Source organism: Brassica rapa, chromosome A09 (assembly GCF_000309985.2).
Source record: "Brassica rapa cultivar Chiifu-401-42 chromosome A09, CAAS_Brap_v3.01, whole genome shotgun sequence".
In the NCBI taxonomy this organism is placed as follows: Eukaryota; Viridiplantae; Streptophyta; class Magnoliopsida; order Brassicales; family Brassicaceae; genus Brassica; species Brassica rapa.
Genome location: NC_024803.2, coordinates 24040224 through 24054144, shown reverse-complemented (window position 1 = coordinate 24054144; position 13921 = coordinate 24040224). Strand labels below are relative to the sequence as shown.

Below are 13921 nucleotides of genomic sequence, written 5' to 3'. Positions count from 1 at the left end.
ATCGGGTGCCAGTCATAGAAACAAAGCATGTCGAGAATAATGCATAAAAGTTTCTAAGTGCAGAGAGTTCTAAATCTGAAAGAATTGTCCTTTGTGCCTCTCGCTTAGGACTCCTTATATACTCCTCCAAGGTCGGTTTTAGCTTTTCCCTTCCTGCCCTTAAGCCGTCTTAAGTGAAAAATAGAGATATTCAATTTTTTTCCGATCTTCATTTTTATTCGCGGAAACTTAACATTTTTTCTGCAGAATCTTATCTTTATATATGTTCTTATAAAATAAAAACACAAACCGCCATAATATCTACGAGCTCATTCTTAAAGAATCGTAAGTGGGCTTGTAGTCGCATTTTAGACCTTGTTGGACTGTCTTTCGAGATGAAACGTTTTTTACGATTTTCTTTTCGACAAAAACAAGTTCTTCCGGTTTTTATCGTAAAGTTTCAACGATAAATTTGATCGGAATGATGTGAGAAATGATATGGCTGTTGTACATGGGAGCTAGCATTGAGGAACAGACGAGAATGCACGGATTTGGGTCGTACCCGTCGATCGATGTCCGAGACAGTTCGGTCGCTACGTAGCAACCTGGTCTATGCTGGATTAGTCGCTACGTAGTGACCGAACGAAAGGTTTGGTCGGTTGCTACATAGCGACTGTATGCGACCGATTTGTTCGCAGGTTGGTCGCTACGTAGCAACCGACCGACTGGTCGCTACGTGGCGACCTTGTTTGGATCCTTTTCATATGTTTTATGAACGTGTTCTTGGACTATGGATGTTTAGTTTCATGAATCAACCGATACTAGTGCAAGATTTCACCGTACAGTTCTTCGTAAAGATTTCTTTACGGAGATTACTTTTCATAAAAGCGTTGATGCTCATTTTTATGGATATTTGGATGTTAACTTCGTCGTGTCCGTTTTTGACCCCGACAATAGTTTTTACTTTCTTTCTTGACTTCTATTTTTGTTTTTATTGCGGGAAATATTTTCCGGGGACTTTCAGACATTGATTCCGTCGTTACCAATTTTTACCCCAACATTTAGCCCCCCAGCTCGTTAGAACCATGAGCTTCTAGCGTGAGGTTCTAGCGAGTGGCTTGGCAAGTTAGGTAAGTTAGGCGGAATTTATGGTTGAAAAGGTCCGTGGTAAGTTGTCTTCTCGCTCTTCTAAGAGTGGAACACGATAAGATTGGGGCTGCACCTTATAACGGCTGCCTACGTACCTTTGTTGAAGGGATCAAGCCTTTCTTAGTTCGTCTTGGAGTTAAGGTTCTTATGACCTGTTTTCCAGCGAGACCTTTATGGTCTAGTTTATATGTAGAAGTTATCAGGCATGTTGCTGCCGATGGCATTTTATATGGGTGTAGAGGGAAGACTACGAGTTGTCATCTCATAATCTAACTCTGTGTGAACTGCTATATCTGTGATCTGTTTCGAGAGTTTTCTGCAGTGTGTAAACTTGCGAGATTTCTGAAGACGTTAAAATATTGGCCAAGAGACAAATTTTGGGATCTCGTATCAGGGTATTTGATACTATGCCTAGAGATGTTAGAGACCAGTGTGATGGGTTTAAGGCAAGACCTAGGTCTAATCACGGCTTTAGGGGGTGCAATGACTACTTCGACTTACGTGTCCCGTATCGTTTTTGACCTGATTCCATCACGGTTTAAAGTCCGCGATATGTTCTCAGCTTACGTGACTTGATGCGCCGCAGTCCATGGATCAGTACATGGAACCAGCTGAGCATGGAGTTCAAGACGTTCTGAACATTTAACCGAGGTTCATGTTTTTCACCATGCCAGACTTGACTTGGATCATGCCAGACTTGACTTGGATCATGCCAGACTTGACAAGGAACATGCCAGACTTGAGAAAGATCATGCCAGACTTGACTTGGATCATGAGGTTTCACAAAATGATCGAGACTTCTCTCTTTTGGCTTGATTGGCTCGTACCGCATGTACCAACGACAGTGCTGATGATCTCTACCTTGTTCGATGCGATCACGGACTTTTCCTTTGGAAATTTCTCTAAGGCAAGGGTCCTTAAGCTATCAGAAGACTTGGAATTTGTTGGAACGCAACTTGTCCGATCAGAACGCCCCGCGGCCTTAGTAGAACGTCCCGCGGCCCTTGCTGATCGTCCCGCCTATGTGACTGTCCTTACTGCCTTGGACTTAGCCGGTTCAGATGCATCTTGATGGAAGCCGATCAGTTACATTAATTAATCTTCTCTTTATTTCCGTGTAATAACTAGATCTAGATCTAGATCTACTTTTCATTTAATTTCTAGATCTACAAAACTCTATAAGTATGAAACTCTTTTCATTTTAATAATCAGAAATCGTTTTTGTCTAAAGTTTGAGTTAAACTCTTTGTTCTTCGTTTAGAACTTGTTCTTAGTTTCTTGTTGAGTCATATCCAAGTAGACACCCCTCAAACTCGTTGGTCTTGTGAGTCATATCAAGCAACGGTTTGAGATTCTTCTTTTGGTGGTCTTGTGAGTCATATCAAGCACCAACTGAAGCCGGGAATATCGAAGGCCTTTCCGCAACCTTTGTGCGATCCTTCAATCCATCCAGTTCTCCATCTGGAGTTCATATCCAAATCTGATATATTCGAGTGAGCCGATCTTAGGGTCCTTCAAGTGGTATCAGAGCCGCTCGTTTGGTATCTTCTAAATCGTTCATCTTTCTCATCTTCCATTTCTTCATAAACACTTCTTCTTCTATCTATCTTGAATCTGGGCCCCCCATTACCATCCTCAATCTATTAAAAAAAAAGAAAAGAAAAGAAAAAGATCTATAAAAAAAAAAATAATTCGAAAAGTTTTTCATTTGGGGATTGGTGGTGGAAGAGAAAGCCTGCTGGCTGAGGAGAAATCCAGCCTTTGAGGTGGTTAAAACGGATTTCCAAAACCAAAAATCTCTTATGTTTCTCTCTTTTAAAATTCCCTTGTGTTTGCTTGGATTTTGTCCATTGGGATTCTTTGATTTGTTCTTCTTAGAATATTGAGTAGAAACTTGTGTGTGATCAAATATGAGAGAAACACTTGAGTGGGTGAGATTAAACACTTGAGAATGTGAGGTTTTATTTTCTAACTTTTGTGTTGAGATTTTCAGGTTATGATGTTTGGTCTTCAAAGGAAAAGTAGCAAGGAGAAATCCCCACAACAAACTATCTCTCAATCTTCATTTAAATATTCTTTGAATAATTTTGATGAGTTTGTTAGTGTGCAAGATAGGTCAAACAGGAGGTGCAATGAACCTTTCAAGTCGTCCCAAGGTGAAGCTGATCCAAAGAAGCGTTTGCTTCAGTTTGATGTCCAAGAGTTTTGTGATAACTTTGTGGAGGAAGTGGTGAAAACCCTCAAGGACGTCAATCAGAACCATAAGAAGAGCACATCCACATGTGCACCTGTAGCGGAGCCATCCTTATTCATCAGCAAGAAATCCAAAGATAAATCTGAAACCCATGTTGAGGAATTGAAAGATTTTTCAAATTCTTTACCCATCTATGATGAATATGATGAAGAGCCAATTGAAAGCTTGTTTTCTTGTGAGAAAAATTGTGATCTTCCTTCTCTTGAACCTGAGTTTGTAACTGATATGGAACATGCTATTGTAGAACTAACCATTTTGCAACCGGAGCATCCGAGTAGTCTTGTTTTCTCTCCACAGGGTTTGGAGGAAGAGCCACTAGATTTACCACATCAAGGACCATGTATTGACACTAGGATATCTTTTGATAAAGATCTAGATCCTATCTTTGATGAGGAGGATGAACCTGGTCCAGTCTTTGATGAAGAAGCAACAAACATCACATCCATCGCTATGGAGAGCCATCTTTGCTTTGATCCCGGCACAACTCCTGCCCCTTTGTCTTTTGAACTTCAGGTACACTGTGAGCAATCTGATTTGCTTAATTCTCAGCCTGATATGTTTGTTAAGATCAGTTCTCTTGATGTGATTCGTTTTGGTCTTGAAAAGGTGAAAGATTTTTGTGTTTCAAAATCTGTTTTTCAAAGAATGATGAATTCTTTTAAAATCTTTGAACCTGATGAACTTCTTGATCAACCACATTTTCAAAAAGACAACAGCATCAATTCTAGAATAATCTTGAGTTTTGATCAGTTCTTAAAGCATAGCAAATGCTTTGATCGATTTGAAAAATCTCTTGAGCTTGATTTGAAACAAACTGGTTTTTGTGCTAGAAAATCTTTTGATTCGTTTGTTTTCAAAAAGAATAGCTTTGATCTGAGTTCTTCTAAAGATGCAATGATCACTCATAATTTGATTTCATCCTCTTGTGCATTGGACGATTTCTTGATTAAAAAGATGTTGGAACATAAATCACTTAAAATTGAAATTGATTTTTGTGATCTTGATTTTTGTGATTATGTTTTGCAGCTTGATCTCTTGAGTTCTGAAACTGATAAAACATGGCATTCTCTGATATCAATTCTTGATAATTGTGTTGTTTTGAGCCTTGATGATATTTTGGTTTACAACACTTTCTTTGAAAAACATCTTGAGTCTTTGATAGTTGATTCTCATTCTGAATTTAAGCTTGTGTGTTCAGATGTTGAGCAGGATATGCATGTCTTGAAAATGAATACTATTGTTGCATATCTTGATAAAATTCTGGTCTCTAATGTCTACTTTGATGTGCATCTTGACAAGCTGAAATGTGTGCTATTTGTTCTTGGAAAAGATATCTTGATTTTTGATTTGAACATGTATTTGTCTTGCACATTTGATCTTGGTCTTTTAGTGTTTGTTTTGAGTATCCAAGAAAGACAGGTTAAGCCTCTGAGAAATGAAAGCATTGACCGTGCCCAACAGCCTAAGATTTGGAGAAGCTTTGTTGTCCAAACCGGCTACCGTGGAGATGCCAGCAACAGGGGTTCAGTCCAAAAAGGATATCTCAACATTCAGAAAGTTTTTTGTCAGGAATCCAATTTTCCTGGAAATCCAACTCACCAAGGATTTCTTGGAATCACGTGAAACGCTTAACGGAGGAAGCAGTTATGAATTTTTCAAACCGGAGGTTCTCCAGTCCGTCTATCCGCGAGTACCAGACTTCTAAAGGAGATTCAGGTCCAAGAAAAAAGCGGCCTGAGCCAAAACCGATCCTCAACGAACCAAAGATGTTTCCTCAGTCAACCTCCTGTCCAAACCAAAAGCACTTTGTTTTGAATGAACATGATAAGCATGATCATTTTCCAAGGAGAGCAAGCACTGGCGGATGCCTAAAGACTTGTGTTCGTGGAACATGGAACCGGACATACTTGAGGGAAACGAATTCAAACCTCCAAGGAAGTTTCTGTCCAAAATATTCCTTCATTGAATTTTCCATGCATTTTAAATCCTTTGTATCTGATTTATTCCCTTTTGATACAGGTACAATGGATTTGAGGACAAATCCTTTTGAAAAGGGAGGGAATGATGTGCCGCAGTCCACGGATCAGTGCATGGAACCAGCTTAGCATAGAGTTCAAGACGTTCTGAACATTTCAACCGAGGTTCATGTTTTTCACCATGCCAGACTTGACTTGGATCATGCCAGACTTGACGTGGATCATGCCATACTTGACTTGGATCATGCCAAACTTGACAAGGATCATGCCAGACTTGAGAAAGATCATGCCAGACTTGACTTGGATCATGAGGTTTCACAAAATGATCGAGACTTCTCTCTTTTGGCTCGATTGGCTCGTACCGCATGTACCAACGACAGTGCTGATGATCTCTCTACCTTGTTCGATGCGATCACAGACTTTTCCTTTGGAAATTTCTCTAAGGCAAGGGTCCTTAAGCTATCAGAAGACTTGGGATTTGTTGGAACGCAACTTGTCCGATCAGAACGCCCCGCAGCCTTAGCAGAATGTCCCGCGGCCCTTGCTGATCGTCCCGCCTATGTGACTGTCCTTACTGCCTTGGACTTAGCCGGTTCAGATGCATCTTGATGGAAGCCGATCAGTCACATTAATTAATCTTCTCTTTATTTCCGTGTAATAACTAGATCTAGATCTAGATCTACTTTTCATTTAATTCCTAGATCTATAAAACTCTATAAGTATGAAACTCTTTTCATTTTAATAATTAGAAATCGTTTTTGTCTAAAGTTTGAGTTAAATTCTTTGTTCTTCGTTTAGAACTTGTTCTTAGTTTCTTGGTGAGTCATATCCAAGTAAACACCTCTCAAACTCGTTGGTCTTATGAGTCATATGAAGCAACGGTTCGAGATTCTTCTTTTGGTGGTCTTGTGAGTCATATCAAGCACCAACTGAAGCCGGGAATATCGAAGACCTTTCCGCAACCTTCGTGCGACCCTTCAATCCATCCAGTTCTCCATCCGGAGTTCATATCCAAATCTGATCCATTCGGGTGAGCCGATCTTAGGGTCCTTCATGACTTGTATGGTAGGAATCGAGCATCTCTTCGAGGACCATTTTTAAGTCTCCCGAAAGTGCTGACCAAAATTTTGGATTTTTTATATAGCGCTATTACCCTTGTGCCGGGTGTACGAGAGTTATCTCTACGAGATGGCTAAGTCTATTTAGGACGTTAAGAGTTTGTTGTGATCAGCAACAAACTTATTGTTAGATATTACCGTTTTTGAGTCTTCGCGAAGAATACGTGTTTGAGAAAATGTTAGTATGTATGAGTGTTTGGTCTTCCAAGAAGGTGCTTTTATCGAGGAAGGTAATTTTGTCAAAAATGGTTCTTCAGGCGTCTGCGACGTCTCACAATGCTGAAGATTGATTTTTTTCGTATGCCGCATTTTGTGCTTGAAATGTTTGCGGGCTTGAAGATGTTTCACGCTATTGCAAGGGTTTAGTCTTAGCCCTGCGTTTGAGAAAAACATTTTGGTTTGTCTACGGATGTTTGCAACCAAAATTGTTGTTCCTGTTTGGATGCTAATAATTTGATTTGCGATTGAGGAATTAGGACTGAGGGGTCGCGTAAATTTGTCTGTGGGAAGAAGCGATTTCCTTCATAGTGCTTTGTGAAGTGTTGGCCTTCTGAGATCTATTTCGTGCATTTTTTAGGATGTTTCGTATAGCTCTAGAAGCTTTGTCACGAATTTTTCCTTACATGCCGCGTAATATGGGTAAAACATAGTGGGCTTAAAGTGAATTGTGGAATGTATCGAACTTAGTCGATTGTCTACAAGTTTTGGTTTTTCGTTAACCGTTTGGTTGTTAGGACTGAGTTTCGTTACGAAGAATTTATCATATGATTTGCGACGGTGGGCTATACGATAATTATTATCTTAATAGTCACACGACATTTTTAGACAAATCGTTGATTGTTGTTTAGCCGTTAAGTGATGGAGTGATGGTTTCTCAAATAGTTTGGCTTGGCGTGAAGGATGTGTTCACTCAGATAGCCAAGGATGTTGTAGGTCAAGGATTAGACCATGGTACTTTAACATTTAAGGCCATGTTAGTTTACGATCGTCCTTAAAGGGGATGGAAAATTCTGGTTCGGACCTTTACTGGAAGGCGTAATTGACCGAGGGCCAAAGAGCGCTTGTCGAGATTGATAGGCCAAGTTTGCCAGAGTTATCCGTGTTAAGATGGCTGATAGTCATAGAAAACGATTCTATGCTTTAGGTTTCAGTTATACGATGAATGTTTCGTATAATGTTACCTATAGTCTTATGAAAATTGATTCGTTTTTGTCTGAAGAAGACGTAGCCTAAGAGGTTTGATACAGAACCAGTGCGGAGTCAGTTGAGGGACGATTGCCTACTCGGATGCGACCGAGGGGAACGAAACGCAGAAGCCGGTGAGTCGCGTGGCTAAAATATAAGATCCATTAAATCGTAATGCGAAGAGATCTCTCTTTAGATTGGTCATCCAAAGTCAGATTTACAGCTTTGTGTTTGCTATACAAAATATACCTTTTCGTAAAACCAATTATGTTTACTTTCAAAAGTTTCTTCGTAAGACTTGGTCTGATTGTACGGAGGATTTTTTGTGTAAGTAATGGGGACCGGTTTTACAAAGATTGTAAATCGTGATATGTATACACTTGTCAAAGTAGTGTTGTTTATGCGGGTTTTACGAGAAACGTTTTTGTTGTGATTTCGATCTTAGGTGAAAGTTGCTTGGAGTTACTCATGGAGTGTTACCGAAGTTTATTTCACTACGATCTAGTCGCTTAACGTTTTTCATTGGTTTTTTGAGAGGACTCTCATGACACATTCGTTTCTGGAACAAATTGGTCAACCATAGGTAGATCTAGCCAACGATTGGGAAGAAAGTGTTCCCTTTAATGTGCTTGATGCTACATATATTCTCGAGTTTTCTTCTTCACAAATGTTCTCGATGCTTTTCCGTGACTCACTTGGTTCAACGGAAACTGAAAATAATGCTTTGATGCTTGAAGATTTCTCGTAGAAATTTTTATACGAAAATGGCTTTATAAAGCCAGAAAGGGCTTCAAGACTTTGGCTAATCATCGTGTTTTAGTTTGATATTTGTGCAGGTTTTCTATATGCATGATTGCGACAAGAAATGTTGTATAGTCTTTTGAGATATGTTCATGATCGTCTGGATATGTTTCTAGAGTTTAGACGAATTTTAGATTGTCGTTTGCTTTTTTGGGACGATTTGTGGAGGCATCGTATTGCCTAAATGATTTTCTGCCTATTGTTGCGAGAGTTTGCTTTGAAGAAAGTGTTTTCTTGATGACAAGGCAAAAGTTTTTAAAGCTTGGGAGTATACGAGTATAGTATTTGTACCTACTCCCCCCCCCCCTCTCTTTTTTTTACAACAGAAAACGGTTGAACCGATACTTTGAAAGGTTATGAACGTTTCTTCTTCCGTGGATTGGAATGATCGACAGTCTTGGTTGATTTAAAGACGATGCTGAGACTGTGAATTGGATGTTGACGACTTGGGATATGTCGGCTTTAAGAAAATTGCTAGAAACGAATCTGTTTTAAGTCGACGTTCGTGTCTCTAGTTCTTTCTTTCTTTAGGAAGTGATCTGAATATGCATGGCGATCATTTTTCGATTTTCAGAGAATTTAGATCGGTTTGCAAGATCTGCCTGAACAGTCATGGAACAATATACCGGGACAGGAAAAATCACCTAAGACTTAGTTCGCTAGACTATCCACCTAGGTTTTAAGTTCCCTAAAGTTCTATGGCAGTCTCAAAGGCGTTTCTATTTCTTAGTAATTTCCTACGAAAATTTCAAGCCTGATTTCAAGTCGGAAATACCTTAGTTCTCTTGAAGGTAGGGTTAGCCTCTTCTCCGTTTTGCTTGCTCATTTGCCCTTACTCTTTTCGTGTCTGTCTGCCCATTTTCGAATAGCAAGAATATTGATTCTTCCTGGACCTCTCTGCTTTCCTGGCCATGTTTAGGCTGCCTGCCAATATTTGTGGTTTTCGTGATCCATGTTTCAATCTTTGTATCATTGGATTTATTAAAATGAATGAGCATCTCGTCGAAAACCTTTTTAGCGTTTTAGGAATAGCCAGGGATGATCAAAAGGTGCCAAGGATGATCAGGAGGTGCCAAGGATGATCAGGAAGATTTGCAGGTGATGAGATTTTGGCGACAGATCGAGGCGCGAGAGGAAGAATGGTGAGACCGTAGAGAGAGGCGGATGGGCGAATTTTGATTCTCGGATTTCGCTCCACCTCTTTTCTTATCCGAGATTATTTTTCTACGATTGTTGTTAGATTTTCGAAGGTTGTCAACTGTTGCCAACTTTAGTTTTAAGAAAGTTATTTCGAAAAATAATATCGAGTTTAATTTTACGAAAGTTATTCCGCAAAATGTTATCGATTTTAATTTACGATAGTTGTTTCATAAAAGGTTGTCGAGCTTAATTCTTGCAAAGGTTATTTCGCAAGATGTTGTCGAGCATAATTTTACGAGATTTGTTCCGTAAAGAAGTTTTCAAGTTTTGGTTGTACGAGAGCCGTGAAGGAGTTAATTATTGCAACCAAACTAAATCAGAAGTTTTTCTCATATCCGTGGGATTGATCCGTGGAAGTTTCGAGTAGTTTTTTTCCGAAGTAAGATTTAGGCGACAAACATCGACAACTCGCAGAATTTGTTACTATGGAAGTGATACTTGAATTCTTACGAAACCTTAGGCTTCAGAAAACGTTTTAGCGGTGGGGATGCGATCTCCCGTTTTGCTTTATTTAGTCTCCACGGACCATATGGAAGGCTTTGCCTCCTTAAATAAAAAGATCAATATGGTAGACTGTTTTCTCGAATCATGTGGTAGGCCAAGCCTCTGATTTTATTTATGCCTTTTATTTATGCATCTTAATTATGCATTTAAATTTCTATCTTTATTATATTTTTATATTACTATTCTACGAATACGGTTATTAAGTCGAATTTGACAAAGCTCGAAATAACTACCCTTGATATTACTGAGAATAATTATATGACTTCGGCAGTAGGTGCAAAGATGCACCAAAGAAAAAAATGAGCTTTTATAAATCATCGATGAGTTGAAAAATGTATCGGATGAGAAAAAGATAAAGCCATGATATTTTACACTAGTTCAATGATGGTTTATAAAATGAGATGTATCATAATAAATATCATGAAGATCTTTGAATAATTAAATCCTTGAAAGAAAGGATTCACCAAAAATATTTGGAGTTGATGTAAATCCTATGTGTAAACTGAACAAAAAAAAAATGAACTCATGATAATAAACAATCATGTTCGTCCCACTAGGAAAGAACGAGGGTGTGGGCGCGGAAAATACTGCTATCGTGGTCGTACAAGTGGATGAGGAAGAAGATTTCGTTCTATGATGAAAGAAATAATTAAAACTTTCACTAAAATGAAAGTGGCCAGGTGATCAAAGGCAAACATAAAATTTTATTATATATACGACAAGAAGGAATATTGAGTACGTATTTTTCATACACAAAAATATTTAGCGATATGTATCAAGAATCAAAAATAAAATTCACCTCTTATGAGCTAGGACTATCTTTTCAGGGTTTAAATAATAATACTCATCTTGATATTTTAGATTTTCAGGTTGATCCAAAAAATAAAAAAAATATCGATGTGACATGAGAATTATCTTCCTGGAGAAGATTTTGTGATTCAAGATAGATATATATATATATATATATATATATATATATATATATATATATATATATATTGGGTAGATAATGCTTTATCGTACATGGTTATTAAAAGAAACAAATATCTCTCCTCTCTCAAAATAAGTATTATTTTAGAAATCGTAACTAGAATATCTTGTAATACAAAAATTATTATTGGCTATATGAGAGCTTATGTTGAAATAACATGCATAAAAAAAGATGGCAAAAGTATAAATGGCAGTAAACTTGAAGTTTACTAATATATAGCTATTTCCAATTATGTTATCGAGATCACTGTTTAATGTTAAAAACCCGAAGTTTTTAATCTATAGCATGTGTTAAAGAAAATAAAAGAAAACATCATAGGAGATGAATTATAAAGCAAGTCTATTGGATATGATTTCTTTAAACAGACCCAATTCATAATCCCACATTAAAAGATTTAAAACATAATTTAAAATAGGCAACATAATATGCTAGTGGTTCTAAAGTGGGATTCAACACGAGATAGATGGACATGATGTGTCATCATCTCGAGGGAGAGAATTAAAGAATCCAAGTGAGTGAAAGATTCAGAAAATTATGTTTGCTTTTGAAAATGAATTTGACAAAGTAATTTCAAGTAAGATGAGATAATATCTCTATGATCGGGTATAAACATGCAATTGTGCATATAATAAAGACATACAATCCAAAGGGATAAAGTATATGAAATAATTAGATATATGCTCGCAAGGACGCTAGAAGCATATAAGCAGTTGATAAATGTGATATGAGAAATGAATTATCATGAAAAGTTATGTATCCTCATATAAATGTTTCATATGATAATCTTTTTACAAAATGACTGCCAGACCTTTTGATGAAATCATGAAATCTCATATTTGTGGGAACCTAAATTTGCACGGTCGATTTTCATTAAAATTAGGAAAGTCAAGAAACCCTAACTTTCCTAGAGTTCCCGGATTCTCTGCGAGAGCCAACGACAAGTAACCAAATAAATGCGAAAAATATGTAAAGACAATAAAGCGAGTTTAGAAAGAGTTAATCTTATTTCGAATCCGCGTAAGAGCGTTGCGATCATTACAAAAGATTACAAAAGCTTCGGCCGCAAGAGCTGTCAGCGAGTTCCCTAGTTCTAACGACCAAAAACCTTAAACCTAGTTGACTCGCAGCTCGATAAGAACAAATGAAAAAGATATGAAAAAGGTTTTGATTTGATTTCGAACTGAACCTTATGAAAGGCTGCCTATGTACGCCTTTCGAGAATCAAGCCGAACGTAGTTCGATTGAAAGAGTAGACCAAGAGATCGAACTGCCTGGGCCAGTTCGTCTAGTAATTGGGTGCCAGTCATAGAAAAGAGCATGTCGAGATTAATGCATAAAAGTTTCTAAGTGCAGAGAGTTCTAAATCTGAAAGAATTGTCCTTTGTGCCTCTCGCCTAGGACTCCTTATATACTCCTCCAAGGTCGGTTTTAGCTTTTTCCCTTCCTGCCCTTAAGCCGTCTTAAGTGAAAGAAGGAGATATTTCATTTTTTCTGATCTTCATGTTTATCCGCGGAAACTTAACATTTTTTCTGCGGTAACTTATCTTTATATGTCGTGGTGCTCTCCTCGTTGTGTCTCGATAGGTTAAGTGTCACATAACGGTTCTCCCAAACCAGGATGGTTTTGTTTTTCTTAATTATTAACTTGATTTGGACGAAAGCTCATTATCTTTTGGCTTTCTTTTCTGGCCCGTGTAGTAAACCCTAGGGTTTTCACCTCTTTTTCTTATAAAAAGGAGCCTCCTCCTTCTCTTCTCTCCCATTTTTGAAACCAGAGCGAAGCCTTGCAGTTTTCCAGAGAGATCTGAAAACCCTAGCCGTCAAGGTTTCTCCTTTTCTTGTCTCTTTCGATCTCTCTTGGCTGACCTCTCTCTCTTTTTTTCGCCGACGTATCTCTCTCCTTGCTGGTTGTCGTTCATTTCACGCTGGAGCCTAGCCATAGAGATCCCCGATGAACCGATTCAAATTTGTGTCCAGATCTCTTCTTGTCTTCTTTCTAGATCTGATTACACGTGATGGTAAGTAAACCTTGTTGTCTTTTTCTTCTTCTCGTTCTTGTTCATTCTCTTAGATCTCTCATTTCAGGTCTTTGGTGGTAGCACCTACCCGTTTATTTTTAGATCTGGTTCGTGGAAAGCCTTAAGTTTCAGATCTGCTTCTTCTATCTTTTTCATCCGCAGATCTATGGCCAACGTGAGGACTGTTGTGATCTCTTCTTCCTTCTTTCATTATCATTTCATAGTAGGAGTTTCTAGCTAAATCATTCATACCTACATGTTATCGATAAGCATACAGGTAGTTGTTTGATAACTGAACTATATCATATATATCCCTATATATTGTATTGAAATGTGTGAACACCTAGATCTATTCATAGGTTGCTAAATCGACTATGGTTGTGTGATGATTGAGACTTGTATGTGAGTGTTTGCATTGTATGGGGAATAAGCATGTGTGGGTGGTGTATATGATTGAAAAGGGCTTAAAGCCTATGTGTGCTGGTGTAATGTAGTGGAATGATGTATTTGTATGTCTCAAGCTTTACATCGTTTCTTGACTGGATCATGTGGCGACCGCGTGAGTTGACATCATCGCCGGAGCGAGCATGCGGTGTGCCTGTGTGAAGTTAAGAATGTAGTAGCACGGTTCACGTGGAGACAACGTGATGTGGCATGAACGTGTGAATGTAGTCACACTGATCACGTGGAAACAGCATGATGTAGCGTGATCGTGTGAGTGTGGTGGCGCGGATCACGTGGAGACA

At 38.4% G+C, this 13921-nt stretch overlaps 1 protein-coding gene across 1 annotated transcript; it reads left to right on the top strand.

Moving 5' to 3' along the window:
• Positions 1 to 3039: 3039 nt before the first annotated feature.
• On the top strand, positions 3040 to 12524 carry LOC117128156. Its single transcript, XM_033279953.1, has 2 exons — positions 3040 to 8624; positions 8708 to 12524. The coding sequence occupies exon 1, from the start codon at positions 3125 to 3127 to the stop codon at positions 5003 to 5005; it is 1881 nt and encodes a 626-aa protein (XP_033135844.1). The 5' UTR covers positions 3040 to 3124; the 3' UTR covers positions 5006 to 8624; positions 8708 to 12524.
• The last annotated feature ends 1397 nt before the right edge of the window (positions 12525 to 13921 follow it).

What these genes read in the sequence shown, in the direction of transcription:
- LOC117128156 (XM_033279953.1), top strand. Translation starts at nt 3,125, where the DNA reads ATGATGTTTGGTCTTCAAAGGAAAAGTAGCAAGGAGAAATCCCCACAA.